Raw genomic sequence first — 25,430 nt, forward strand, 5'->3', positions numbered from 1 at the left:
TGGATTTCTTTATGCAGTTAATTAATAAACAATCGGTATCGGCCTTTCTCGTGCTATTGCCGATATGCCGATGGTTTCAAATTAATCAAAAATCGGCCGATAAATATCGGCGGCCGATATATCGGTGCATCACTAATAATAATCATGATGTATGCGCAGGTGACCAAGTCTCGAATCAGTCAATCAAGTCGATTTGGTTTTAGACTGCAAAAAGACATGCTAACAATAAGAAGGGACTTTAATCACCTCTGCTTTCACTCTTTCACTCTTAAGTTTAGCTGAAAAAGGGTTTTGTAATCACCCAGAATATCTGAGAGGGAATACTGCCCCCGTCCTGGCCTCGCTGGGGTATAAAAATGATCTATAGATTTAACACATCAACTCAGTGTGAAAGTGTGTCAGCAGGTCTTAGCAAAATGTATTAAAGAGGCGAATGCAGTTGCCTTGACAGCGGCAGTCAGGCGATGCTGCCAATGCCGTATTGCACCCTTGACAGCTTAGATAACAGCTAACGGGCTCTCAGGTCTGCTAGCACTTCTCAGTAATCCCGGCGGACATCACAGAGAAAACGTGTCGAGACGCGAGCAAGCGACTGGAACAACAGATAAAAAAACTTTCAGTCCATGTACTATACATCTATAAAAAGAAAGATCAAAAGAAGGAATAGTTCACAAAAAAATGAAAGATTTGGAAATCCACACCTTATGCTGCTCTTTGTTTCTGTCATACATAAAAATTTTGAAGTATTGCTTGATGTGACTAGCTCCTAACTGGTTTATAAAATGACCAAAACATAGCTTATGTGCTGCTTTCGGGGGTTTTATGCAGTAAATTTGTGCACAAATTTCAACTCGCATTTACTTAAAGTCAAGATGACTACGCTGATGTCAAACTGCACTGTTTCTTGCAACTTTCTTTTCAATCTGAATGCAAACGTTGCCTAGACATGACACAGAAACAAATGAAATCATACCCTCATGTCATTCCAAACCTGTAAGTAAATGATGACATCATTTAAATATTAGGGCGAGCTGTTGCTTTTAGATTGCTTGCTACACTTTATTATCCATCAAAACACAACAAACACACACACACACACCACAAAAACACAACATGCACACATATCATTTGGATAATGGTAAAGTCTGAGGCACTGTTTTTGCTTGACTGAAATTACAAGGTACTGACACTGGAGCACCTCTGTAGTCATGTTTACATCACATCACCTTTTGTTTAAGGGAAAGGTCAAAGAAATCAGAGATCAGTTTAAAAGTAAATCACCAGAGGGATACAGAAAACATCATAGATCTTCCATGAGAAACATGTTTGTTTATATGAAGAACCGATAACTCAGCAAATGCACACCAACTAGCAACACAATCTCGATCATTACAATGAAAACTTGGCAACTTCAGCTATGTGACATGGTTGAAAAGTTCAACTTTCAGAAGCGACTAACCAATGGGAAGTTCACTTCATCCATCTCTTGTCAGTAACTACTCATTTGTTTAGAATTGTAACTAGGCCACTAAAATTAGGAACGCCTACTAATGACGACATGTCACTGAAAGAAGCCGACTACACACAAGCTGTGTCCCATTTCGAAGGCTGCAACTTCCGTAGGCTTTATTCTAAGACCGATTGCATAACAGCAATGTGATTGAAGGTCAGTAAGGCCACCCTTATTTGAAGGCTGCTTAAAATGCTACCTCAGAATGCGTCCTTCTTTCTCCAGGCTTTGGAGGATAGAATGAATGGATCCTTCAAAGCCGAGACTATCTCGAGATTCACTGCGTGCCTTTAATGGCTGAATATAACTAATATTTTAAAATAAACATAAAAAAATTGTTAAATAAAAGTGTGTATTTAGCAGAATTGTTTTGCCACTGCTTTAGTATTATAAGTAATGTTTTGTATTAATATTATTCGGTATATGTTGTGTATATTTCTAAGGTCGATTAATTTTATATACTGTTGGTTAGTTTAATCAACATCAACGTGTCATATTTTCTAAAATAAAATGTATCTTTTTTTAAGTCAGGAACATCTCCGTTGTGTCCTGCTGACAGGCGCGGTGGGCACGTACTGCAGGTGACACAAATTTTGGATCCTCCTACACAGTCTCATTTCAGACACTTTCAGTCCTTCGAAGGATAAAGCCTTCGAATTGGGACACAGCTACAGTGGCTGTGTCCGAAATAGCTCCCTATACCCTATTCAATCCCATAATTCACAACAATAATAAGTGTACAACCGATGTGCACCCAACATCTAGCCGCTACCACTGTGAGGCGTGTGCCAAAGGAACTCCTGTGTCCCGACACATAATGGCGGCCACAGTGCTTCTATTGCTTAAGCCGGGTACCTGTCACAAAATAATCGGGCTGAAATTGGGCCGATTTTCCCCTTTACGATAATCCTAGGTATAGTCCTGATAGTCTTCGTGGTTGCACCAATCATCTTATCAGATTTTCCTGTGGTGTGCGATGTGTTAAGAGCGTCTGAATCTGCTCGGAAGCACGTCGGTGCCACTCGCAAATCGTAAATATTTAATTTTAATGCATTATGCAGACACACGCTGTAGATTGTCAATTGAAACGAAAGAGAAAGCAAGCTAATGAAAGATGAAACCATAACAACTACAGTCTGGGTGCAGCATGCACAGTCCAAACTGAGATGGACATCAGAGATGTAAAAAACCAGTCCATTGTATTAATGGCATTTCTTTATGCCCATTGTTCGCCATGTTTGTTTACTGTGAAGTGACTTTTGGCCACAAGTAACTTTGCAAGATCTAGGCGAGATTTCCTGTGTTCTTAGTCGAGACTTGCATAGTTTGTGAAGTTAATCTGATGGTGTGGGGTGTGCTTTCATGACCACATAGTGCCACCCCACACTATAGGAACAAACATGTTAAATCGTCACATTTTTTCATCATTTCTGTGGTCTCTCACATTTTGAAAATCTGATTAAGTTTAAAAAAAACTTTTGTTGTGGCACTAGCTTTAGTGTCCAAATTTATTCTCTCATATTCATTCACTGATTGAAGTGGACTATATTAGCAAACTAACGTAAGGGAATGTTCCCGTTATAGGGAATGGCGTATAGGGGGCTATTTCGGACACAGACAGTCTAAAAGTAGCTTGCGATGTGCACGCAGCATGACACAAAAATGGCACTTTGGATTTGAAACAAGGTCTGGGACTAAAGGTGGAGTTTAAAACATTATCAGACTAAATTTACAGAAAAGACAACAAAAGCCTTGTGAACAAACAGTGTATATATCCTTTAAAATAACGTTCTTTATAATTTTTGCTAAAAATTGGGTTTGCAGATCTTTTTTTTTTTTTTTTTTTTTTTTTTGGGCCATTTTTGCCTTTTTATTGATAGTAAGTAATGGAGAGGCGACAGGAAAGTACAGGGTGAAGAGAGGGGTATGGGATCGGCAAAGGACCTCGAGCCGGGATTCGAACTCGGGTCGCCGGAAGTGCGTTTGCACCATATGTCGGAGCACTTTCCACTATACCATCGGCTCCGACGGGTTTGCAGATCTTAAAGGGTCTTAAAGGAATATTCCATTTTCTTAAAAGAAAAATCCAGATAATTTACTCACCACCATGTCATCCAAAATGTTGATGTCTTTCTTTGTTCAGTCGAGAAGAAATTATGTTTTTTGAGGAAAACATTGCAGGATTTTTCTCATTTTAATGGACTTTAATAGACACCAACAATTAACACTTAACTCAACACGTAACAGTTTTTTTCAACGGAGTTTCAAAAGACTATAAACGATCCCAAACGAGGCATAAGGGTCTTATCTAGCAAAACGATTGTCATTTTTGACATTAAAAAATAACAAATATACACTTTTAAAGCACAACTTCTCGTTTAAATCCAGTCGTGATGTGCCAACGTGACCCCACGCAATACGTCATGACGTCAAGAGGTCACAGAGGACGAACGCGAAACTCCGCCCCAGTGCTTACAAGTGTTGAGGACGAGGACCGTTCCTACGTTGTTGTATGTCAACTGATACTAATTAATGTCTTTGTGTCAGTTTATTGTTTACAATGGTCCGCAAATGTGCGTTTTATATATTATGTAACACGTGACCTCCCTACGTTACTACGCATTTACGTTAGGTCGCGCTGGACTGGATTTAGACGAGAAGTTGTGCTTTAAAAGTGTATATTTGTTATTTTTATTGTCAAAAATGACAATCGTTTTGCTAGATAAGACCCTTATGCCTCGTTTGGGATCGTTTAGAGTCCTTTGAAACTCCGTTGAAAAAAAACTGTTACGTGTTGAGTTAAGCGTTAATTGTTGGTGTCTATTAAAGTCCATTAAAATGAGAAAAATCCTGCAATGTTTTCCTCAAAAAACATAATTTCTTCTCGACTGAACAAAGAAAGACATCAACATTTTGGATGACATGGTGGTGAGTAAATTATCTGGATTTTTCTTTTAAGAAAATGGAATATTCCTTTAAATGCAATCATAGTTTCTTTATTCAACATACCGTTTACTAGGTTTATTAAAGCACCAGAACAGGTCAGGATGTGATCTTAAGTGCAGGCTCTTTAACCTTAATGTTACCTTAACGTGTTTACTTAAAATAGTTTTAGTTGCCAAATGTCACACAGCAGGACACGTCAGTGCTTAAAATTTCAAGTCAACTAACCAAATACAGCAAATCAAAAAAATGCTCCGTTTATTGAAGCAGACGAATGTGGCATTCAAAAAAAGCTAGATGGGATGAGATAGAATGATAGTCATGTTTTTAAAAGGTGGAGATTTTAACTTGACACACCATTGCAAAAAACAACAACACTTTTTAACCACGTAATGTGTCTAATAGGACTGCATGGTTTGGAAATAAGACATTTGCGATAACTTGACAAATGATGTGATATACAGTAAGCGATACAATAATGCTTTAAGTTTGTAAAACCGATTTATAATAAAATATATTTAAAAACTAAAAATATATACATGCTGTATATTACATACGATTTAAATTATTTCTAGGAAAAGACAGCATGACTCTCTCTTTGTCTCGCCGGTCTCTCTGCTATCTGCACCAAGTTAAAACTTTGACTATACATGACTTTTTCAAGTAATTTATCTCTTGCAAACCCTTGCAATATGCATTTGCCCAGTTGGCACAGTTTCAATGATTCATGATAGCTTATATCTTGCAACCTTACTCAATGCTTAGACCACCAAAAAAATCTGTCAACATTACTAATTGTCAGTTTCTGAGCAACTATTGACCGTCATGATCATCTTAAAATGACAGTCAAATTTGAATTTGTCCTCTCACTCCTTCTAAGAACCTGAAGGGAGTCTTTCAGTAGCGCTGTCTCAACCTGACACCACCAGTCCTCCTGCTTGCCAAAGCAACGATAGCATCCTTCTGTTTCATCTCTATCTCTCCCTAACGCACCATCCTTATTCACACAGAAGGCTTTTCCTCTGCATTAATGAGCACACTTAATAACATCCACAGTCAGGGTTCAGTGTGTATTAATAATCTCCCTGTTTGCTTGCACCCTGAACGCCGGGTCAAAGGTCAAGGGGATTATGAGGTCGGGGGAGCGTGCCTGGTTTAGGATCAATAACAGGAAAGCGGCAAGCTTCGATTTCAAAGGGTAGGGGATTTTTAGCTTTCAGAAGTTAAGGATGTGGTCTTTGCAATTAGGTCTCTCTCGGTTTGCCTGTCTGAGTTTTTCATTCATGCATCTATAACTGCTAGTCTCCAATTGACCTATGGCTAAGCCACGCCCCAAACGCGATGAGCCAATCACAGTGCGCATAGCTAACCCAATACACTCGGACATTCTTTGCTTTCACGTCCATTGAAATGCATTGCAGTTAATCAGTTTTCATTTGTTTTTATATGTTTTTTCTTGTAATTTTAAGTTTAAAATGTTCAAACGGTGTGTGCGGAGGGTCCATGCAACTCCGACACTAGGTATCCCGAGATGCTGGGCGACGTTGTGTATTTTTTTACCCGTATTTTTTACCCTTCCCCAAGCCACATATCAACTAAGATAAGTGTCTGCTCTGGATTAAGTTATGGGGTAAACCACAACTCCTACTGCTTACAGCTGCCATAGCGCCTATCACAGAATTTTGATTGTTTGTATGAGTGAGTGCAGGGGGCGTGGCTTAGCCATAGGTCAATTGTGATTCATCAATGCAATCTCATTGCATCTTTAGAGTGTGACGAAATATTAACAACTAGTCACAAGCATAGACTGTATGAAAACATGGACGTGGTGTCTGTGACGTCACCCATAGTTTTCTGAAGAGCATTTATAAAGCTCAAAGTTGGCAGAGCCTGCCATACCCATCTTGACAGGGCGTCACTCACAGACAACCGAAAATAGGCAAAGAGACGGAATCTGGGTGCAACCACGCCCGCTTAGCTTGACAGTAGTGACAGCAATGACAATTCACCTGTCACTCAAGTGGCCACGCCCTTAATTATGCAGAAATGTAATGCTTAATATATAATTCAAACTAACAAGTTACAAAAAATTTACCCCCCACAGTTGTCATGAAGGGCCAAATTAGCTGTACAGACCAAAAAACTTTTTGTACCAAGCTGTAAACATATTTATTTCTGTTGTAAAGTTGGGCATTTTAACATGGGCATTGGGCGGGTCTATGGGATTAACTACCTTTTGGAGCCAGTCTCTAGCGGCCAGTCGATGAATTAAAGTTCAAGTCACTTTGGTGTTGGCTTCACGAGAGAGACCGAAAGGATGAAACAGAAATGTGTTCCTGTAGCTTACTTCAATAGGATACTAAGCATTAGCAGCGGTCAAATCATCTCAGTAGCAGAGAGCTCTGACGACATAGGTCACAAACATACAAAATAAGCAGCAGCGTGGATCCCCAAGACCAAAATTGAGAACCGCCGTTCCAAGCGACTGCATCTGCTCTTCTCAGTGGGCGTGGCCTACAAATAAAGAAGCAATTACATGCGCCGAGGTGTTGTAATACCCCGCCCCCTCTGGACCCCAGGCTCCAGTCATTACAGAATATTTTCAGTAATGAAGAAATGGCTCAGTGCCCTTCCACAACAACCTGCTAATCCCACAGGGCATCACACAGGGTGGCCATTTACACTTCCACACAGTGTTAACCCCCTTCGCCTGCTACGCTCTCCCAAAGGGATCGAAAGGCTATAGAAAACAAGAGCAGAAGGACAGTCAGCCTCAGGCATAATGCATACACACAGTCATAAACACAGACCAAAACATCCCGGTCAAAGCTCTTCTGGGCTCACTGAGCATTCAAGGGCACTTTAGGCAACATCCCACCGATGGCTCCGTTCCAAATCATTCAGTCTGCCCTGGGCATGTTGGTTAGTCATACTAGTCTCTCATTACTGTACTGCAATAAAAATCTAATTCTGATTACTGTAAGGCAGCAGTGAGTATTGTCTGAAAGTCATTTAAACATAACTGAGACAAAAACAAAATGTTTTAAGTAGGACAAATTGTGATTCAAAATAAAACACAACACATGCATGCTAGACAGCCAAAAGCATCACCGCCTGATAAAACAAGGAAGTGTGTTTTTTTTAGCCCAAATGGGGTGGGAACAATTTTCTTGCATTTCCAAAAATTGTTAAACCGAGGGAGTCACAAAAAATAGCTCCAGACACTAAAAGCGTTCTGTAAGTTAGTCATATTCCACCCTCAATCTATTTCAAGCTCTTAGATGATCACATTTGTCTTGCGAAATGAAGACGGCAAAGGAAGAAATGCAAAAATGAGGGTATTTCCACCCATGCAGCGTTTGCACAATTTCCACAAATGCCAGGGCTGTCAAAAACACTATTATGGCAAAAAACCATCACATTTATTTCCTGGTTCCTGTTTGACAGGTTAAAGAAAAGAAAAAACAATGAAAGTCAATAGGGCCATTACAACACAATTTTCACACCTTGTCTTGATTTAATTAGCCTCATTAATCCGATCGAGGGATAAACGGTGTCTTATAGCAGCGACTGCGAGGGTTCATTCATATTTCATCAGTGGAGTTCTTCACTGCACTTACCAGACTCCAATTAAACACTAAAGTATGGATTTTGTTTCTGGCAAAAGATCAAACGCTGAAATATATGAAACCTTCAAATATAAAACCTCTAGAAATCACACTCAAAATCCCAAAGCGAGCCCCACTTAAAAGTAAAGGATGCATGGGAATGACAAAATCCTCATAGGAATCACCATAACTTATGCAAAATCCAGCTTACTTGGTTTAACAAGCAAGTTGCTCATAGTATTGGACCCACTGCTTATAATCCCTGAGCTTTGATTGTATTTCCTTAGCCTGGCTCCACCCTCCTACGTGCTTCCGCTTAATTTTCATTTCGCTTCAGCAGTACGTCTGGGATGGCTCTATAGAGTTTCGTTTTCTCCTGCAAAAATCTGCAGGACCAATCAGCGAACAGATGGGGGTGGCTAAGAACGATGACGTTGAGGTTGTGCGTCAGTTTGAGTTGTAGTTCAGTAATGGCAGCGGAGAAAGACGTGAGAAAAGCTATTCGGTCCGTTGTTGCAAAACTGCCGAATATACAGAAGTTAAAGCCGGAGCAAGAACCAGGTTTGCTAACTTTTGTTTGTCTGATTATTCTGACTTGTTGTTTCAGTCCGGTTTCGGTGCATGATATACGTCACGACCACACGTTAGCGATTGGCTTTGGCAGATCCTGAGTGACTCTGGGCAGATCCAATAGTTTTAAACTTCAACAATGGACCCTCCTTAACGGAAGTAACGCTTTGCAATGGAGCGTTGCCAGACTCTCTGTACAAATGAAATGAATGTACGAGAGTCTGGTTGGACCAGGCTAGTATTTCCTGTGATGATTAAAAAAATCAGCAGGACTCATTAAGTTCATATAGACAGTGCTCAACCTGATATCCAACCTCAAAGAGAATACAAAACAACTTCAATGAGAATACAAACCAACCTCAATGAGAATACAATCCAACCTCAATGAGAATACAAACCAACCTCAATGGCTATGTTTACATGCACAAAATTTTGTCAATTCGACTGAATTTAATATGATTAAAGGTTACGACGATACAGTGTACATGCACCCTAAACATTGCAATCTGATTTAAATGTTTGTTTACATTATATAGAATCCGAAACGAAAGTCTGCGCAAGCGCACAGCCAGGGTTGCCAGACTCGCGTATCAAAAGCATCCGAATGGACGTTCAAAACTAGCCCAAAAGCATCCCAATGACTATTCACAGCCCAAATACCTATAACTTAGCAACAAAATCATTTAATCTTTAACCGGCAGAAAAAAAACAACTGTTTAAACAGTATCCCAAATCTAAACTTGAAAAATCAGAGGACTTGGCAACGCTACGCTGTGTATTTTTTAGATATAGGTAATGAAAACACACTTTTCAAAAAGCACAACGCTATTTTATTGCTTTAAGTAGCCTAATGTTTTAAAAGTATACATAAACGCTGCCGAATTTAGTACGGTGCGTGACCCCATTAACGTTACCTTAATAATGTGTGATGCTTTACCTTGTTGTTAAGTGTTTCTGTGACAAGAATCATGTGATATAAGAGGTAAATATAATATGTGAACTTGGAGCACAAATGTTCTGCGCATGTGCACAAGGTATTTTTTGCATCCGATTTAGAAAATACTAAGATTCACGCGTTTACATGCGTACTTTTCTCCTGCTGATCGGATCACAAATCGGAGTACACCACCCCCTTCAATACGATCCAAATTTGCAAATGCATTAGATCGTCCTCAATCGTATTGATTAAGGTGTTTACATTAAGACTTTTCAATACGATTACAAACTGATTATTTGGTTGCATGTAAACGTACCTAATGAGAATTCAAACCAATCTTAATGAGAATACAAACCAACCCTTATGTGAAACCAACCTCAATGAGAATACAAACCAGAACACAGATACACCATCGAAGATCAAGCCAAGACATGGTTTTGTTGTCCAATTTAAGTGGTCACCACATACCAAAATATCTTCATAAACTGCACAAATCTCAAATATACAAAGAAATTATATAATGACAGATGATGTCAGTTCACCTGACCATACCTATACACAAACATCTCAAATAAATACAAATTAAACAAATCAACAGTTCATTAAACTAATAAATCATGTAGAAATTATTTTTTTGGAACATTAACAGGCTTTAAAAACAGATGGAGAGAAAATGTAAAATATATACAAATATACCTTTCAAACATGCTCTGGTGTGTATTAATAATTATAAACAATATTTTGAGGGGTTTGGTTCTAAAACGAGATAACGTTTTATTTTTTGTCAAAAAAAAATTTATTATTATTATTATCATGTTTTTATTGTGCTGCTTAGCTGTATTTTTTAATTATGAGGGTTAAAATACAACAAACTGTACTTTGATTGATATTAATTGGCATGCACATACAAAAAACAAGATTTTTGAAAAAAAAATAGAAAACTGAGTTATCTCGTTTTGGAACCAAACTCTTCATTTATTCAACAGCCCTGTCTCACGAGTCTTCTGGATTTTAAGCATCTATACGACTTGACTGCTTTTGTTTTAACCTGATAAAACCATACAGAAGTCTGAAATAAAAGAGAGTCTGTTTGAATAAAAAATCCTGTTAAATCTATTAGAGGGAAAAACACGCTTCTGTTTTAGCGATCATATAGGATGTGAGCTTTATTTCCACACTGCCATCACCACAAAACAGACACAAAACAACTGCTCGCTCGCACAAAGTCCTAAACACTTTTGTATCCGGACAATATATTTGTAAACCAGATGAAATGTAAAGTCGACAAAGGAAGCAGTCTTAAACATAAACACGAGCTGTGTGTGTGTGTGTGTGTGTGTGTGTGTGTGTGTGTGTGTGTGTGTGTGTGTGTGTGTGTGTGTGTGTGTGTATGTGAAGGCAATAGCGGTCTCTGTATCACTCAATTGTAACGCACTGAGTGAGTGTCCTACTGAAATCAGACTTAAATCAAACTTACCCACTCCGTATTTCTCGTGTTCAGTAGGTATCCACATGTTCATGTTTGCGTTAAAAATAGCGTTAAAAGCTGCGTTAAAGCATACATTATCTCGCGCTTCACATCATTCTACCGCACAAACTCATTGTTCAGATGGCTCGAGCGAACTGCTCTGCACGACATGAGAACGCGCGTTCACACGCACACACAAACACGCACACACACAAACCAGTGCGCGGCCACTGTAAGGCGCAAAGCATGACGGGAAATGAAGTCTTACGATTTATTGATTTGATTGTTGGTGATAAGCGAAAATGCTGTAGTATGCTTTAGTGTTCATTACACTATACTGTAGTAAATACATAGATAGTGAGCCATATAATAGTAGATATAAGTATAATATAAAGTAAAGTATAATTTATATCAGGGGTCTATAACTACTCTTTTTTTGAGGGCCAGATTATTTTATTTTATTTTTGTTATAGGTCATACATTAAAAATATGCATTTTCAAAAAAATGATGCACACTTCTTGGATCCAGTATTTTGCTTTTTTATATATTTTAAAAACAATTGCAGTTTAACATTGCAAGAGCCAAATGTTAATACCATAATTCAACTATGAACATTGGTCAAAAAGTAAATAATCAACACATGTATTTTGTATAGCACTGTAATGCACAGCTTTTAAACTTCTTTTGGTTTATAACTGTTTAACTTTCATAAATTGTTACATTTCAAGTTGTCACAACATACCCAGTCTTATCCAAATGACTAATGGCTGGTTAATCAGCCGTCTTTTCACATGTACAGTGTAAAGGTAAAAGTAACCACGCTGATTTTCAATCAGACAAAGATGACTGGCCCTGGTTTATAAAATTACTACAATAACTATATATACTACATTTTATACAATTTACTGTATGAATAAATCCAAAATAAAAAAATAGTAAACAATTAAAGTATTTTTTTATTTAAATATAATTTGAGATTTTTATTGGTATTTAGTTGCTTTTTTTAAATGTTTTTTTTTTTTGTGGCACTATAAAGACCCAAAGTTTAATTATTTCCAAGTTTTTTGTTTGAATTCAAGAGTTGAATGAACAGTCTTTAGAGTCTGCACACGTTGTAGATTCATCAATGCATAACAGAATACAGATACCAAAAAAACTACTTGATTCCTGTTTTATCATTATCAGTATGCCCGTTTTATTATAGCTCTTACAAAACACAATTTATAAAAAGAGTTGTTTTCTGCATGCTATCTATTTTAATATATAAATATGTATTTAGAGCGCAGCTGAGCTCGCTCATTTGTTCCAGCGGTCTAGCTGTGTGTTCTGGTAAATGAGCACTGAAACATGTTCAGATCTTATCTGAGTGTCAATCTAATAACATGCACTAAACTCATGTTGCACCATGACATAGATTTTCTATGCAAAATGAATGCTGAATACCAGAAATGAGTCAGACATTATTTTTGAGAGCGAAATGCAGTCCTGCTTGTACAAATGGAATACAAATAGCATCTCTTTAGCAGCATGTAGGGCTCTATCACCATCTAACAGCTGTAAGGATAGATGAAAGCATGGATGTCCCCTCATGGACACCAGATCAGGTTTGGTATTCTCATTTCCGAAATTGTTACTAGAGTTTGTTCCTGTTGCATCTGATGGTATGGGTACCTTTTTGTCAATTAGTATCATACTAAGATAAATTGTGGACCCAGAAGAACATGTAAAGGCTTTAATAGACTTTAGTGTTGGTTTTATTGGATTGTAACACTAAGTCAAAGCAAGGTGCACTTTTTATAAAATGCATTGTGATTATTTTGAACCCTTCTGTTCCCAAGATTATTTCAGTAATCGTCTACACAGGTGGCACACCGATGTCATTTTTTATTCCACTGGTGTCTAACAACCATAACCTCTCTTTAAAAAGTATATATTTTACTTTTATTGAAACTTTTTTTTTTTCTTTGTAAAATGCTTTCTTGAAAGTGTAGTTGTGTTATCTTTAAAATTGATGACACTTGGTTTATTTTTATAAATGCAATAACATCCCTACACAAGCAGAGTAGCACAGAGACTCTTCTGTGGCCATATGGACCCTATAAAGAGAAACAGCTTAAATAGTTGATGAAAGATGAAAAGGAGATTATAACACTTTCTAACAGACACATTACAGTCCTGCTAAACATATGTTTCCTCCATGCAGCATTCATTAAAGATCTTCTTAAATCTGACATTTACTCTCCATACATTATGATGTAAAATGCTGAAATGCGGATTTGTTGTCTTTTTTATCTTATTTGTATCATAAAAAGGTTTAACTGCACAAATGTACACTTTTATACAGGCAGTATTGGTGTCTACATCAGATCAGTTTTGTAAAATATGGTCCTCTGATAATCTGGAGTCTTGAAGATGCAGGATGTGATTCCTGTATCTCCAGATTGTCAGAGACACAACACATGAAGCCAAGAGGTTGTCTAAAGAGTAAGAGAGACACAAATTTAGGGGCTTTCTTTGTTCTCTACTTCTTTCATGCATGCACATAAGCATGTGGCGGACGTGCCTGCGACGCACTGCACATCTGAGCTGCGTCTGATGACTGAACACTACCATGTGAATTGTCTTCTTTTAATACCAAGAAGGAAAGAGATTAGCTCTGAGGGAAAATATCTGTGAAACAAAATACAGTCACAGCAAACTATTTTTTACGTTGCTCAAATGCTCTCTGAATGAATATTTTGATATCATGCCAAGTTTTTTTTTTAAACTACACTGTTAATAATTTTTGTTGTTTTCACAGTTTTTTACTGTTTTTCTCGACAGTTTGTTGCTGTATAAGTTGTTTACAGTTTGTTACTGTAGATTTGTTGTTTCCACAGTATTTTAATTTATTTTCAACAGTGTTTGACTGCATAATCTTTGTACAGTAGGCTACTGTAGTTTTCCTATGCATTATGGGAAATATTACTCTGAATACAGTATTACCAACCAACTGCAAAACACAATGACAAACGTCTATTTATATCTTAAATGCTTTATTTTTTTGTGAGATATTTGGTTTAATGTCTGTTTTCACATCAGATGCTCGGTGTGTTCCTTTAACATAAATCACGTGCCTTTTCTGAGGCTTTAATGAAATCACCAGCCAATTCAATAGACATACCATCAGTTCTTAATATTGTTGCCTCTGGGTCACAAAATGTATTTTTAAGATTAGTTTAGGCGAGAATATATATATGTATAATCTTCAAATAGCAGTTGATTAGTTAAGAAAGCGCTAATTTTAGTATTTGATTAAACAAAAGCGGAGAGTTCAGGCCCGAGTAGGTCACGTGACGTGCTCCTCAGTTCTGTCAGTAGGGGGGAGTGGGAGAATGCGTGTGTGTCGTCGTATCTGTTCTGCTAATCTAACGCGTATTTCTTTATAAATATCTGCTAGGTGTGGTACTTGTGCAAAACCTGCTACAAAACCTCAGAAAAATCAAAAACAAATGGTAAACCCAAAAAAAAATTCCCAAAAAATTTTAATAAAGTTAATAAATATATTTTCAAGTGTTACCAATTGAAGTATAGTACACTCAAATTTCACTTTTTACGGTGTATATACCAGTTGTGGTGCTGGGCAGTTAGCTAATGGCCAAATTTGTCCCTAGACACACATCGAGAACATCAGTGAACCTCCACTTGATTTCCATTTAACACAAAAACACAATTAAAAGTTTATGACAACACCACCGCCAAATCATTATCTGATACAGACATGCTGGGGCTGTCATGCAGGACTGGGCTCTCGATTTACACACATTTCAAATCTGTGTGAAAATGATAGGATTGTGACTGATGGCTATTATTTTACTCCACCTAATAAGCAGTGTAGGCAATGAATAAAACACCAACCTGCAGATTGTTTCACAGACTTTATATAAACACAACAACTGACTCACCCATAGTCCACCCACAGCCTTCACCTCTAAACAAACACAAACCACATGTTTCCACACTTATCGTTAGAGTGAATTATCAAACTCTTTAATCCTCACCAAACCTTAATACAAATAAATTACAAATGTTTTCAAAAACAGGTTTAAATCAGTGTCAGTGCCAGTGCCAGTCATAGTCCTCTGAGGCTTGTAGCAGATACAAACACATCCACAGCACTAAACTTTGCTATGGTAGATGGAGAACTTTCACCAAATACTTTTTTTTTGACATATGCAATGTATGTTTGAATTAATTTTGCTATGCTTAACTTTTGATGCATCTCAGTAAACTTTCAAAAATTAAGGTGTTACAAAATGAGTGGTTCTTCTATTAAAAATATATATAAATATATGTACATGGCTCCGTGAGTGAAAAAATGAACTAGACCGAGCAAGAGTTTATTTTTAATCTTTTAATTTTTTAACAGGCACTGATAAAATGGCATCAGTGTAAGTGAAATGTTTATACCAACATGAGTTAACACCTGAAAAAATCACTGTAACAAAATACAGAGACGTCACCATGTCCAAACAGCCGTAAATAGTGACTTATTTGCTTTTGTCATGGTCTCGCATTGCTCTGTGATTATGAATGTGTTGCTCTATCTGCTCTTCGGAGTAGAAAATTGTTTTCCTTCTTATATATGATATAAATAGGAAGGGCACATGTTTTAGTTTTCATGCCTTTTGATGGTAGCATGCATAGATTGCAGCAGACTGTGTTCATCACAATGACATCACAATGACATAACCTCTATAAAATAACCCTCTAGCAGCTGACACGTTTATTTTTGCAAGCGTCCAGCCAGACGTGACTGCTGAATATGCTTCCATCACTGGCGTAAATGCAGTGTTTGCATTTAGACTGGTTTATGTATGTAAACCGTCATGTTAGAGTAAATCTGGCTTTTGAGTCTGCTTTTTCTTAAATGTAAAGTATGTACTTTGTCAGTGTTAATACTTCTATGGCAGTTTAGCAGAGAGAGCATTAAGAATGGGTTTAGGGTTTGTTTAAATCTTTTACCACAATAGTAACAGCACCATCAAGACCAGGCATGAGATACAGTAAGCGTAGTATAGAATAACAATATTCCCTTGATATTCCCGTTTTTCCAGTTTGACTTATTTAGAAGGTTTTTGCTTTTTAAAAAAGAACACTTCAAAGTAAATATTCCCGTTGTGCCATAATGTGTGCTTGTGAATAGACCAAAGACTGTTTGAAAGAAACAAACTGAAATCTATGATGGTGCCAAACAGGGTGCTGCACAGACTAGCAAGCCTCTGTTACCGAAACGTAATAAAACAATTACTAAACCTGAACTTTACATGCCAGAATGCATTCCTTCTTTATGTTTATAATAATAAATATTTAATACCAAAAAATGCAATGCGCAGCATACTCTCAATATAACAATAAATAGGCTATAATTAGACAAGACGTCAGACTTAGAAAATAGTCTGTTTTATGACGGACTTCCTGTGTCATCCTCCAAGTTCCTCTCGATTCTAACAACGGTAGTTGCTGCGGTCTCATCCTCAATGGTAATATTTCTTGGATTTGTTTGTGACAGTCCTGTAAAATATGATAATATGCTGCTTGAAATCCTTTTCATTTATTATTTTGCTGTTATTGCATTAAAATAGACTATTGGTGCGTGGAGACATGTGGAGAATCGGCGCATGGATTAAAAAAGGATCATGACATAACCTAGACACACTGTCACCTGCAGGAGCAGAGGCGCTGACAGTAATACTCCATTTTATTGTTATTTGCACTATTGTGTGGCAGTGTTTTTACTTAATTATCTTTTTTTAGGCCGTCTGATCACCATTAATGTTGGGTAATAAATTTTGTCCCCACCGGGGATAAAAAATTATTTATTTAAGGCAGGGTTATAAAGACCAGAGGGGGGATAATCCCCCCATCCCCCCAACAAATCGCACCCTGGTGCTAAAGCTGTCACACAGTTCTGGTTATAGATGATTGATGGGATTGTTCTTTTAAAACACACATGAACATGCACAGCTGCAATGAAGAGTCCTCAGATATGTGCGAAAAGTAAATAGTCCTTTAAAGCACTGAGGTGGAAGCATGTGACACACAGGACGTCTATAGCAGGACATCTTAGATCCAGTTTAAAGGTGCATTGAGTAACCTTTAAAAGGAGGCGTTTTAATCTACATACAACAAAGTTTGATTTCAACCATTAATTTTATTATAATTTAAATCTTTGATAACAAGGTCATATTTAAAAAAAACTTTCTTTACATTGTGTAGGATGATTTTATAGAAAACAGTTAATCTCAAAATATGACTTTAGCTGGGTTTTCACAGGCAGGGTCACATATATGCACACTCAACAGGGTCCTTGTTTTTCCCTAGCTCTTAGAAAAAAAATAGGAGTATTTTCAGAACTAGTCCAGAATCTTTCGGCATGTTCATGCAAGAACATGCAAGATATCATGTGGGAAGGTCAATGATAAAAAGGCTATTTAAAGGGATACTTCAGCTAAATATCAAAATTACCCCAAGATTTACTCATTAAGGTACATTCACATTATAGGCGACTTTGTCGCTGTGGACCCTTTTTTAACGATCTAAGCGCATTGTCTAAAGCGCACAGCGCAACGTCCAAATGGGCGTGTCCGAATCCACTTTTGCTAATTTAATGACGGGAAAAATGGTTTGTGCGGAGCGCATGGTCAAAAAGGGTTGGTCCTTTTTTTAATGAGTAATTACGTTTGTTTTATGTAAATAATAATTAAAATGTTTTCATAAGAAACCTTAATGTATGTGAACTGGATTTGTAAGTGTACTTTGGGGTTGGACTTCTTGCGTTTCTTGGGTCCGATTTCAAAGCCCTCGAACCCTTTCAGTGGTGAGGGTGGACGCAGCGATGTCCTCTGCTGGCGTCAGGTTCTGTGTAGAGGCAGATCCACCTCCCGTTACACGCGTGCCCGATTTATGCTGGCATGCTTGGGATTCCCCTGTCTCCTGACATCATTGTAGCGATTGGTGCAACGTCCTGGGGATGCCAGCTGATGAGACAATTGTGGCTATTTCCCCCCACGCCTGTTTAACCAACGCTGATTTGGGCGGGTTTCTCCCATCCCCACACAAAACAACTTCTCTGCCTTTGACTGCTCTTACAAGAACGTCGGTCTCCTCGGCTGTAAAACGCTCCTGGCGTGCGCCTGGTAAATCCGTCATAATAATAGCAACCCGCCATGGAACTTGCGCCCTTGCGTTTAAAGGGAATGTTAGAAGACGTTCTGATTGAGGTTTATTTGAGGTAACGCCCAAACCACACCTATGAATAATGAACCTACTTCAGACCAACCTCTTATTGATTTGCGCCTGGCGCAAGAGTTATTTCTCCCACCGGGAAAATAGCAACAGTGTCCAAGATCCGCCCACAAAGTCACTTGCCTTTGCGCTTCACACTTGCGTTTCAGATCATTAAAATAGGGCCCATTGCGCCATTGACTTTAGACTTTAGACCAGGTTTTAGTTGGTCAATGGCGCAGTCTATTTTAGTTGTCTCAAAATAGCAACACGCCAACAATGCGCCTGAACACACCTCTTTTTCAGACCAGAACGCCCATAGGCGCAAAAATGGGAGCAAACGTGAAAATGATAATTGTGCAGGGTGGAAACTAGCAAAAGACACTTGCGTTGCACATTGCGCTGGGTGGCGCTGGGTGTAAGATAGAGCCGTGTGACGCTGGTCTCTTTCAAAAGAGGCGTTTCTATATCTGGTTGTCATAAACAAATGAGTAACGTCTACTCCAGTAACTGACAAGAGGCGGTTGACGTGAACTTCACTGCTTTGTTCTTATTGGTAGTCGCTCCCGAATGTCACTCATAATTTGCATAAAGTTAACATTTCTCAACTTTGACGCGCGACTGGACAACCCCATCCAGCATTCAACGGTCACTGTCGCTTATGTTGCTGGATGCCGCCGAGCTTCTATTGAAATCAATGAGATTGCATCGCTCTGCTACTGCTAGTCGCGTATAATGTGAATGTGAATGAACCTTAACACATATGTACATCATATTTCAGACAAGCACATTTGGAGTTATTTTAGTACATTTCTTTGCTTTTCCAAGCATATAGTGGTAGACAACAGGGATCAGGGAACAACTTATGACTTAAAACCTCCAAAACAAAAAGTGCATCTATCCTTCACAGAGGTAATCCACAAGGCTACAGATGTGGGTACCCCTTTTGTGGGTAATCAATGTGATTTAAAAACAATTTAAAAATACAAATGTTTCATCTAAAAGATGATGGACATGTGTATCTCGATTTGCTTGAGGGTGAGTACATCATTGCATAATTTTAATATTTGGCTGGAGTATCGCTTTAAAGGTATAGTTCACCCAAAACTACAAATTCTGTCATCATTTTCTCCCCCTCAAGTTGTTCCAAACCTGTATACATTTCTTAGTTCTGTTGAACACAAAGGAAGATATTTGTAATAAAGCAGGAAGCAGAAGCAATATAGACTTCCACAATAGGAAAAAACACTATGTAAATCAATGGTACCTAAAACTGTTTGTTTTCAAACATAGCTTAAAATATCTTCCTTTGTGATCAGCAGAACAAAGAAACGTATACAGGTTTAAATAACTTGAGGGTGAGTAAATGATGACAGAAGAGCACTTTAAAACGACTTTTAATTTATTTGCAGAATTGCCACTTAACATTATTGTACCTAATTACATTCATATATTTTAAAGTGCATCTTTACTGATCTACGTTTAAATGCCCCCACAACATCTTTTATTTTTTTATAAAGACCTTAGGTGTCCACAAGGACATACAACAGGTTAAATTGCTAAGAGAACATAACAAGAATGAAAATAAGATCATGTGTGCTTCCTCAGGTTTAATATTTACATTTGAAAAGCAGCGCTATGTTCTCATTGGCCTCATGCATATGCAACTCCATCCTGCACACAGACAAATCAGTTCACACTGAACTGTGTGTTTCACTGCCAGACTCATTTTAATAATGCTCACGATTCATTCACACACATACACTGCACATTTTCTCATAGTTTAGAGTGTAAAGTAATCCTACTGTTGTAAAGGTAATCAACATCTATTTAAGCTTTTGTCTTCTTGTGGTCATGATGAGAGAACATCCACCTCACAGAATAACCACAAAGATCAAAATGAATAACCTAAACAAAAACAAAGACCATCACCATCTTTTCCGTATAATGTAACCTCTAAACTGCTGTATTACTGTACACTGTAAAAAATGATTTTGTGGATTAGTGAATTTAACTAAATAAAATGAGTAAATTCTATTAAAAAAAATATATTCTTGTTTTTAACCAAATTTTTGTAAAAATAACACAAAAAGGTGAGTAAATTGCTTAAAATTCCGTGTAAAGCTTACTCAAAAAATGCAATTGCTTAAATTGCTTATCATTCCATGTAAAACTTACTTAAAAAAGTGGATACAAAAATGATGCACTGTATTTAATTTTTTTTAGTAAATCCAGCCTATTATTTTTTCAGTGATTCGCATACACACGCAGAGAAATCTGCATTGGGTTATTACCAGAAAGCACAAACATTTCAGGAGAAATAAGGAAAGGAACTCTTAAATATCTCATTTCCTTCTGTGAAATCTTTCAGATCATGTTACTGTCCTAAACTGTTGCACTGTTTTCATTTAACGCTTTTGGTTTGTAAAATGATTCAGTCTTCCTGTGTAAGATGATGGTTCCTAATACATTTGAAATAAATTCAGCAACTATTACGCATTACTGCTTTCATTCTTATATGGTATTTATGGATGAACAGGGACTTTCTTATGTTTTTTGTTCATATTTTTTCACAGTGGCAGCCAGTGACTTCTTTTTTCGAAAGCGCACGATGTGAAGCTTGTCACAACATGTATTAAGCCCGTAATGTGTGTGGCTCGTCATGTCAACATGTATGTTCGGTGCATCATGTGCACAGACTGATCTCATGGAAAGTCGTGTTATAGTCGCGAAAAATTTATTCATTTATTCGTGTCCATAGAACGAAATTCAGCTTTTTTCATGCCTTGAGCACGAATGTTTTCGTGTCACAATTTCTATAAAAAGTTTCTCATGTCGGTGGTATTCTTTTTCGTTTCATTTTATGTATTGTTTTCTCATTGTTTTTTCCTATTTTCTTACCTTTGTCGCTTTAGAATCGCTTTCTGTTACATTTGTAGACATCCTAACCCAAACCCCAACTCCAGGTGAGAATAGTTTTAAAAGCAGAAGAAAAACATGTAGAAACCAACAAAAGTACATCCTAACCCAAACCCCAAATCTTACCCCAACAAGAAGCATGATTTAAAAATAGGAAAAAAAGTGGAAAAACCAGTTATAGAAATTCATGCTCAAGGCACAAAGAAGACATTCGTGCTCAAGGCACAAACATTTTTGAAATTTCATGACATGGACACAAATAAATGTATAAGAATTTTTGTGACTATCACAAGACTTTCCGTAAGATCATCTTGATCTGCATCATGTGTCTTGTCAAAATACGAGCCTGTTGCACACACACGACAGGGTTTATGATTAAAGAGATGCTCGCGTTTGCCATCTTTTATCATAAACCCTTTCCCGGGTTATGCAGCAGGCACGTATTTTGACAAGACGCATGATGCATGGTTCACATGATGCAACAAACGCATATTTTCACATGAAGAGCAACACACATGCCCCTCGGAACAGAAGTCACCGGCCGCCACTGTTTTTCATTCATGTTAGTATTGTTACTGTTTCATATTGTTGAAGTAAAATCAGGTTGCCAGGCACAGGACACTGGCATTATGAAATAAAGGAAATGAAGTCATGAATGTCCATCTGTTACTGCTAATAGTAACTGAATCAATGATCTCTTATTGTTTTTTATTTATTCCAGACAGTTCAAGAGAATCAGAACAGAAACTATAAAAAAAATATTATGTCTTCCCAGCCCACAGTTTCTTATGAATTTCTGGGGTTTAAAGGATGGACATCCCCGAACCTAAGTGGAAGTGCTGTATTACATCCATTTATTTGTTCTTATTTATTTCACACTGACTCAAAGAGGAACAGAATATCTACATCACAGATATTTTCTTAATGTAACTAATTTGTAATTCGTGATGAACGTATGTTTATATTCACACATGACATTCCCCTTAACTAGTTAAAAGGATGTTCACCCAAAAATGAAAATTCTGTCATCGTTTACTCACCCTCATGTTGTTACAAACCTGTATACATTTCTTTGTTCTAATGAACACAAAGGGATATATTTTGAGAAATGTTTGTAAACAAATCATTTTCAATTGACTTCCAAATGTAGTATTTTTTCCAACCTGCTTCTGTTTCACGCTTCATTACAAATATCTTCATAAAAATGTATACATCATTACACAAATGACAACAAAAAGCAGCTATTAATTTGAAAAAATTATACTGGGGTTAAAAATAGAAAAGCTCAGAACTTTTAGTCCATTTGTTCCTGACTTCCTGATTATGCCACAGGTTCTCATCACTGTCGCACTGGATGTTTTCCCTTGCAATGCACAGAGGGAAACACCTCCTTGAATGGTTTATCCATCCCTGGCAGTCCTCTGCACCTATTGCCTAGCAACCAGCATTCATTGCCTCTAGAAGGGACATCTGCTCAAATGGCCGGTGATCTAGACCTTTCCTCTCCAAGCAGAGAAGAACTCCTCCATTGGGTTCAGAAAAAAAGAGTATGCAGGGACGTGGAACAAGTCTTTCATTCAGTGTATTCAGTGTAAATGTGATGATGCATTCTGTTTTGTATTGGCCAATAGGTATGTGGCATAGGACACCATCATTGGGGATGGTAGCACACATTGTGATATTGGCACCCCTCTGCCAAATGATGTTCCTCCCACGTTTACTCACTTTTGAAGCCAGCTTCACACACATACTGTAAATACATTTTTATTAAGCCATGCAACTTAAATATGATGAAATGAATATGAAAATTTTCATGATTTTCCTTTTATTACGGTGACTGTAATGATTTGATGGAAATGTTACATTGCTTGAGCCTGAATTATTAGTGTGTAACTCTAAAGTTGTATTTAAAATAAATCAGTCATGCACAAAAAGATGTTAACTAGATTTTGAAACAGAGCTACATTATTACGGCTCATAACATCGGTGGGTGGACAAAAATGACAGATATCTGTGCTGATGCAAAAACGTGACACTTTTTAAAAACAAACACTGATGTGATTATTTCATATGAATTCAGCAGTGTGTTTGGTGCCATTGCTCCTATTTTATAGGGTTTATAAGCCTGTGTTTTCTATAAAAGAGTGTTGCTCTGTTCGTAAGTTGGGGAGTGAATATGACCTCTGTCTCTATCTGAATGTTTTATTCAAGGACGTCGTGGCGAGAGCTTTAAAAATGAATGCACGCTGTGATGGCCTGTTGTGTGGTGTCAGTACAAGGGCATCAAGTCAACAGCGAGTAGACACATCAGCTTTGAATGAATGCAGAAATCTTGTGATTGTACAGACAGGCGGTGCTGTCAGATAATATGATGTGTTATTTTAGGACATCATTGAGATGAAAAGAAACACACAGATTTGACAGGGCCAGACCACTTCTCTTTGCTGAAAGTGTCTGTTACATGTTTGTGGATCACTGCTTTCAAAATCACACGTTTTTAGGGTCACCCTCAAGCGTATGTTTTGGTAATAGGAGATTTGTGGCAATTTTGCAGAAATCTTGGGAGAAACCTCAAACAACAACTCTCTGCGCCATAAGAAAGACATCCCAAGGGTTTTCAAGGATAGAGGGCGGTATATGGGGTAAAAAAAACTGCTTCAGATGATAGCAGTCATGCAATCCAAAGCAGCCAAAGCAAAGCAACCTTGGCCTTTAGCAGAGATGGCCATGGCTTTACTTTGTCGACTGAATGAGCAAAGAATAGTTACAGGGTCATCATTTTTAGGGTTTTTAATGGGAACTACTTAAAATATTGAAAACAGTGTACGTTAGAATTATTACTGTGTAGAGGCCCTCATGCCCATTTAAACTGAGGGCGCACTTTGCCCCCTCTGATTTTTGAGCCAAGTAAATCTGCTTCCTCTTCTTGACAGATCTAAACAGTTTTAGCCCTTGTGTCTGAAAAAAAACCTTCAGCAGGCATCTTTACTCATTTAGAGAACTAATTTGGCAACATTTTCCAACCTACTCCAGGGCTAAAAGAAGCAAAACGAAACAAATGCGAGAAGAGGAAGTGGCGGAGGAAATGAAATTCATTCAGCTGTCTGTCCTGAATTTCTACGTGTCTGAATCCATGCCCACATTGCCCAGGAAAAACAGCGTGTGGGGTGGAAACCTGGAAAATGGTTGAAAACATGTTGCCAGGAATCTTCCACTGCCAAGACGACACTTTGTACTGTTCAACAAAACACTCTTGACATTTACGTCACATCTCATGTTGAGGTGCCACCAAAGGGAACGAGTAGTTTTTATTTTTTGTCATTGTCCCCTTGCGATGACAATTGAAGCCAAAGAGGACGGCGATTTCAGTATGCACACTGGTACATTTTCTGACATGCAATGACTTGCTTGATGTATTTTTAATGGTGTATGTGCAATTAGGTTTGCAGTACAGTGCGTAATGAAATGCTTTGTTTTCAGTCTGTGGAAAGTCTACCTCTGAATCTGCATGAGGAAAACTTTTAAAACAGATTAATAAAATGTTGTGCTTTTTAAAAATTATTTAAAAGACATTTGAGGTATTTTTAAATGAAAACATTAAGGAGATGATGATGATAATAATAACAGCTAAATGCATGACAAACAGATACAGTATCACAAACATATTTTAGACTCTTAAAATAAAGGTGCCTTTTCTTTTAAACCCTTTACTTTTTTAACTAAAACACCAAATTCACCCAATGTTTCAGACATTATTGTGTGATAGTCAAATAAAGGCTTTTCACAGTCTTTGTTTCCAAAATATAAACAATAATAAAAAAAAGATTTTCATGTTGACTTTTTGGAATAATCTAGTATTCAAAATCATCTGTCATAAGTGGCCATATTTTGCGACCCTGTCTGTGAAAACCAAAAACAACACAACCTGTTTTATTTTAGGGACAACATACTATGGGGAAGATTCCTGGACAGGTTTAAATTAATTCAGTAGTAGCCCTTAGTTATATTAGGAGATTTAAGTGGTTTTTACAAACAAACCATACTGGTGTGCGTCTTGAGACAAAACAAGGGCATTGATATAGGATATTTCAGTGCAAGATGTTTTTTAACATGCATTTTAGTCTGGGACTAGAATATGCCCTGTCCAGGAAACCACCCTTAAATGTGTTGTCTCAAACTAGACATGTCTTGTCCCTTTAATTTAAATC

General features: G+C 37.5%; 1 protein-coding gene across 3 annotated transcripts in view; it reads right to left on the reverse strand.

Moving 5' to 3' along the window:
* Positions 1 to 11,211, reverse strand: part of dock4b (dedicator of cytokinesis 4b) — a 105,470-nt gene extending 94,259 nt beyond the window's left edge. For all 3 annotated transcript variants that reach the window (XM_065265583.2, XM_065265584.2, XM_065265582.2), the window contains exon 1: positions 11,046 to 11,211. In XM_065265583.2, the coding sequence (XP_065121655.1) occupies positions 11,046 to 11,088 (43 nt within the window). In that variant the 5' untranslated portion in view covers positions 11,089 to 11,211. The remainder of the gene's footprint in view (positions 1 to 11,045) is intronic.
* Positions 11,212 to 25,430: the final 14,219 nt, after the last annotated feature.

This window comes from Paramisgurnus dabryanus, chromosome 1 (assembly GCF_030506205.2).
Source record: "Paramisgurnus dabryanus chromosome 1, PD_genome_1.1, whole genome shotgun sequence".
Classification (NCBI taxonomy): Eukaryota; Metazoa; Chordata; class Actinopteri; order Cypriniformes; family Cobitidae; genus Paramisgurnus; species Paramisgurnus dabryanus.